A 6,396-nucleotide genomic window follows, 5' to 3' on the forward strand; every position below is an offset into this window, starting at 1 on the left:
AGTTGAGCGATTTATGAACTTTGATTTTATAATTAAATATTTTGAACGGAGAAGTATGAATACGACCATGTGATGAGCGGATTATTTTAAATCGGACAAAAAGGGGGCTTAGTGTTGTCCGAATTTGTTATCCAGACAAAAGTGATGAAATTTTCTCTTAAGTGTTAAATCGGACAGGCCTTGAGGGCATCTCCAATGGGGTGCCATGGAGAGTGTAATGGGAACCATGACACCCCTCATGCATTGTGAAGGGTGTCATGGAGAGTGTAATGGGAGGGGAGTTCAATGGGGATGACACGCATCATGGAGGAAAATGTGACCCTTTATTTTTTTTTTAATTAAATTTGTAAGGATTTAATTATGATATTATATATATATATATATATATATATATACACTATAATATGATATTTATTAATCAATAATGAGCTGTTTGAAAAACATATGGTCGAAAATAATAAAAACTTTAAACGGTACCAACAAAGTTTGGATACGAAAAATGAGTTGAAAAAACAAAAAATCAAGAACGCTGAGATGAAGATATTTTATATGGATCCCAGCACTATGTCGGAGGAGGGGCGATAGATTTGGAGGAACTGTTGTGAAGAGATCAAAATAAAATATAATTTGTAGGCATCGTCGTTTTTTATTTAATATGCGTTTAGGTTTTATAGTTTTAAATTATTTGGTGTTTAAGCATTTTATTTTCTAGCTTTGGTACTTTTCAACTGATGTATTTTAGTCTCGTACTTTTTTTTTAAATGTATTTTAATTTCGTTTCATTTTCATTTTAAATTATTATTCCTTGTTTTTAGTAGATTTTTAAATTTGTTGGTAAAATTATATTTATAGATAATATATATATATATATATATGATGTGGAAATCCATTAAATTCATTGGAGTGTTATGGAGTGTGGGTATAAAATGATAGAGTTGTATGGTGAGTGGAATGCTGATGTGGCAGTCCATGACACTCTGGTAGAGTGTCATGCACTGGAGATGCCCTGAGCGATGTGTTTTTCGGATGTGGTAAACCGGCCAAGACTTGACCGGAGATGAAGTCCGACCAAGTCTATTTTGACCGGATTTGCATTTTGACTTATTCATGGTTTATATATAATTATTCTTATATATAAAAGGGGAATTTTGAAAAAGATGATTTTTGAACTGATTAAAATAATTCCATTGACTGCGGTCTAATTGTATATGAAATTGCTTTGTTAAATGTTTTGATGAGGAAATAAGGGTGGTATATCAAGGAGAGATGTACCATGTGATATGGGTGGTATATCAAGGAGATGTATACCATGGAATAAGAGTAGCATATCAAGAAGAGATGTACATTTGGATATAAGGGTGGCAATTGTATGTGTGTGTTATATAATATAACTCTTACTATCATATCCCTTAAGATTACTGTGGTCTGGAATCTTTATTTCTTTGTGATTTAAAGATTTAGGATCATGGTTCTTATTGAAAATCATAGTCTGAATGTTATAGAGAAGGGGATAACAGATTTGGCCTGAACTTTGAATAAACCTTGTTTGAATGGAAAAAAAAGTTTAAAAGTGGCATTATGTTATTTGGTTAGTATAAACCTGTTTGGATTTGATATATTATTTGCCAGCAGAGAAATTTGGCTTGAAAAGTAAAAAGGTATTAGTACCAGACCCTTACTTGATTCATATATTTGTTATATATATGAAATGTTGTTTTACATAAGTTTTTGGTGATTATCACCCTGCAATGACATAAATAGGATAACTCACTAGACCTTTCGGTCTAACCCTTGTTTTGTGATTTTAAATATGTATTGCAAGAAGTGCTAAAGGTAAAGGAAAATGAAAAATGTGAAAATTTCCCTATATGTTTATTTGTATGAAGAGTGGATGATGATATGTATAGTTTTGATAAATGAACTTGGATTAGTGCAGGAATTGTATTTTGAATTTTTGGATCATGAATTTTGTAATAGTAGATTTTTGTAGTAAGGGACCTTGTGGTGTACAAACATGTATTTTCTTATATGTGAAGTATATGTTACATACAATATGTGAAATGAGACGTTACAGACAGTCACCCAATGCATGTGTCATGGCGACTTGGGTAAGGGACCATAGAGATCACTTTGATTTCACATAAAAAGAATGGGATATACGTAGCACTAAGTGAAATTAACGATTTCAATGATTTGGGAAGTCGGGTGTGTATCAAGTTGCAGGGTGCCACATGATCAAGATTCAATTTGGAAAAAACAAGATGACATTATAATAAAATCAGGTTCATATCACACTAAAAATGGCTAAATACTTTAAGAGACTACTTTATATAAGATGTTTTTGGAGATCTTAACAAGTTTTTTGAAGTGTATATTTTTTAAATAAAGTGTCACATAAAATAAACTAATATGATCTTTTATTTTTAAAATATTTAAAAACTTGTTAAAACGTCTAAAAGCTAACTATTACTTATTGTAACACATTTGGATATGAAGTGTTATTTTTTTGGTTATATAAAACAATTTATTAAAACAGTTAATATTTTTGGTGTCTTATAAACCGGTTTTGTTTGTAAGCCAACTTTGCAACCGATCGATGTGCAGGTGTGAGACAGGATTTTGATTAATGGGTATAAAAAGCCAATTAGGGCTCATATAAATGGGTAAAATGCCAATTAGGGCTGATTATATCTTATTTCCCTTTTTGGCAAGTTTCTAATAAACAAATGACAACACTTGTCTGCGTAAATCCACATATAAAGAGTATTAATTAGCATTTTATCACTTCCTAACCATTATCATTGACGAATTGTACGTTTTTGAGTTTTTCCATAGGAAAGATATATATCAACCCACATACACATACAAACACATATATACATATATATATATATATATATATAATTTCTGCTGTTGAAATTCTTGTATATGTATATATACATACATATTCTATGAGAGCTTCCAGAATCGACCACCGTTCTTGTTGAAATTCTTGAGTCTTCCGAAAAACATCACCAGAATAAGCAAACATTTCCCATTGTTGCTCCATCTTCCTACAAATCCATACAATTCATCTTTGCAATGCTCATCAGGTTTGATTTGGTGTTGACAACTATAACCCGTAGACAATCCAACATTTCCATATGCACTACAATCAACCAACAAAATATCAAGCTAACATTGCTCCATTCGTCCACAAAAAGTCGATTTTTTAGGATTTATAGCTTAATTTTGTTTTCCGATAATGCTACGTTTGAATTGAAACACATCATTAAGCTTACCTGAACACTTCAAAAGCGATGTTAATCACACTGAAGTTGATGGGATCGACTTCCATCTTTTTTCTTTCGGTTAAACAAACGGAAATTGTAAACATGATCAAATAAGAGAGTTGTGAAAATAGAAAACACTCCACAAAACTCTTCTTTTGATCACTTCTTTGGCTGTTTTCCTGATCTTGGACTGGCAAATATGTTGTTGATGAAGGAAGGTACCTGCAAAAGTATACATTAAACACTCATCTTTCAGCTTATAAAAAGAATTGAAATAAAAATAAAACTACAGTTATTTACATAAAAAAAAAAACAAATGTAACAAAATATATGTGCAAAAGTATTATACATCTCTTGGGTGGGCATGCAGAAAAAGGCAAATATAACATTCAAGTTGTCAAATAGTGTTATTTTTTGGGGGGACCAAATATCATGATGTTCCTTTCATTATATTATATTATTATGATGGCTTAAGGGTTTGTTTTTTGTATTTACAAAATTATACTTTTTGATTGGATGTTTGTGATGTGTAAACACCCAAAAATTTCTCATATTATCACTCCCATATTCACTCTATGTTCCTCCAATAAGATGTTGACGCATCATCTTTTATCTTTTCCACTAACATTTAATTTATATATGCACCACACCGTTTACGTAACCATCCTCTACCGTCATGCATTGACCTCTGGTAACATACATCATAACTACAAAACTCATAAACTTAGGTCATATAAAGTATTCTATGTCGAGAGGGGGGGGGGGGGACTTACATCATAACTATGAAGCCCAACAAGATCGCAGGTGAAACCTTTGAAAGATCAAAAACAGTCTCACCAGCATATCTCGTGTTCACAACTTGAAAAATAGACCCAACCACCTTCTCATAACCATCAAGTCCGTCCATATTATGCCACTCCAAACAACAAAACACTATGAATTGAACCAAAATCAACCCAAAAACCGTCATACCCAAGTACAACGATTGCACCTTTGGCAACAATTGATCATAATTCATCTCCTTAGAGTATTTCAACATGTGACCCAACTCAACCCTCTTTGTTATCTTCTCCAGAAGCAAGATTACAGCCTGAAGCACTACCGGATATAAAGTGCTTCCAAGAAGAATCTGTCCAATCAGAATCAAGAGCAGACCAGAGTGTTTCTTGAAAACCATCATGTTTTCATTTGTGGGAATGAAACCACAGTTTGCAAATGTGGAGACAGTGGTGAAAAGGCTAAAGGTGTTTCTACTTAACCCTTTGTTTATGAGTATGCTTTTAGAACTAGGACTAAAGGTTATATACATGTAAGTCAAGATATAACCAATGAAGTGGACAACAAGAATGTAGCACAAGACTACATTCCCCAAACTTTTAATTGCTTCATGCATCAAATATTTTTGATCAAAAGATTTACTTTGAGTAGGTTCTAAATCATTTGAGTTTACACCCAACTCAATAGTACACTCAAGGGAACGAACCGTGGAATCAGAATTTGAATTAGAACCAAGATTAATCATTCTACTTTTGATTTTGAACTTCCGGAACTGAAGTCCCAACATAGAAACGAAAATTTCGCCTCCCATGAACATGAGAAACATCAAAACTATGAGTTGGGTATTTGAGAATACTTCCATGTCAAGTGTTGACATGCTTGAAACAGTCACTGCGGATATGGCTGTAAAGAGAACATCAATGTCTTTAGGCTTAAATGATGGTGTTTTGAACTCTAAGGTCTTCAAAGCTACAAATCCTACAAAAGAAAGGATGACAAAATAACTAAGTTGAACCCAAAACAGGTTTGGATGGATGATTGCATGAACAAACGTGGTTGAAACCTTCTCAGAGGTATGGTTAATCTTGTATGGATACTTGAAGAGGTTCGTTGCTTTTCTAACAAGAGCGTGAGAGTTTGTCATTTTGGTGTCAATTAAGTCGAAGAATGAAATCGGCTTTGACTTGGATTATTGTACTAACTAATGGATTATTTATAGACGAGGGTTCTCCCACTTCTCAACTTTTGCATTACAATCTTCATTATTGATTGGATTCGGCCAATTAAGGCGCACAAAGCACATTTTCATTCTTTTGGCAATCAATATTATAATCTTCAAATAGTTATATACTTTCTTTGCTTTATACATGAACAAAAAGATGTCACATGATAAATTCTCAGTGACAAATAGAGTATAAAACGATGAATAACAGATGCAAAACTGAATGAAATTTTTTAGAACAATTCAAAAACGATGAATAACAGAAATTTAGAAATCGAGATGAAATAAATTGGATTCAATGGGATGAAATTGATAAATTTGATTGCTTTGATTATGAATAATCAATCTATTTTAATGTTAATTGTTGGATCCCAGATCTCATATTGAATCAATGATCTATACAAAATATGTAAGGCGGAAGCAATTTAGATCAAAACGTACGATTTATAAATGGAAGAACAATTAATCAATATGAAAAACATTATGAACATGGAATTATAATCATATGACTAATCGTGGCCATTTATCTTTCAATGATTGGAAATGAAATGAGAGTATTTGGAGATGGAGTGTAAAGCAACTCACAGGTGCAAATTACAAATGGGAAGTGACTTTTATTTATAGGGAAATACAAAAAGTAGTGATTTTTCTATTTACCCTCAAGTTTTCTTTTTCACACATAAAACACTAAAATCGGGACTGACTATGTATATGCATGTATAGGTAATACGTATGTAGAGGGAGGATCAAACGAAAATGCTAACTATTTAAGAGAGTATGAAAGCAGCCAAATCACAAGAAAAATCGTATGTGATTTTACATGAACGATCAAAAAAGGTGTACGGGCGACTTTGGCCACGTCATGAGGTCGCGGGGCAGAGTCGCGTAAATTACATGTGATTTTGTACGTGATGTTAGTGCAAAATCACGTGATTTGACTGTTTTTTTTATTTTCTTAAATAACATCATTCTCGTTTAAACCGGACTCCATATATGTGATAATATCGTTCTCGTTTAACATTTGAACCAACCCCTATATTTGTGTGTGTGTGTATATATATGTATATATATATATATGTATATATATATAGAGGGATGTTATTCTACACCCTTTGCCATTCCTAC

General features: G+C 32.5%; 1 protein-coding gene across 1 annotated transcript; it reads right to left on the reverse strand.

Moving 5' to 3' along the window:
• Positions 1-2,949: 2,949 nt before the first annotated feature.
• LOC112504749 (sodium transporter HKT1-like) lies at positions 2,950-5,027 on the reverse strand (the record flags this gene model as incomplete). The annotated part of the gene is made up of 3 exons (XM_025108695.1): positions 2,950-3,148; positions 3,282-3,494; positions 4,046-5,027. Coding segments are annotated over 3 exons (1,394 nt in total), but the record flags the coding sequence as incomplete, so codon positions are not given.
• Positions 5,028-6,396: the final 1,369 nt, after the last annotated feature.

This window comes from Cynara cardunculus, unplaced genomic scaffold (genome assembly GCF_001531365.2).
Source record: "Cynara cardunculus var. scolymus isolate 2C unplaced genomic scaffold, CcrdV1 Un_Scaffold_6749, whole genome shotgun sequence".
Lineage (NCBI taxonomy): Eukaryota > Viridiplantae > Streptophyta > Magnoliopsida > Asterales > Asteraceae > Cynara > Cynara cardunculus.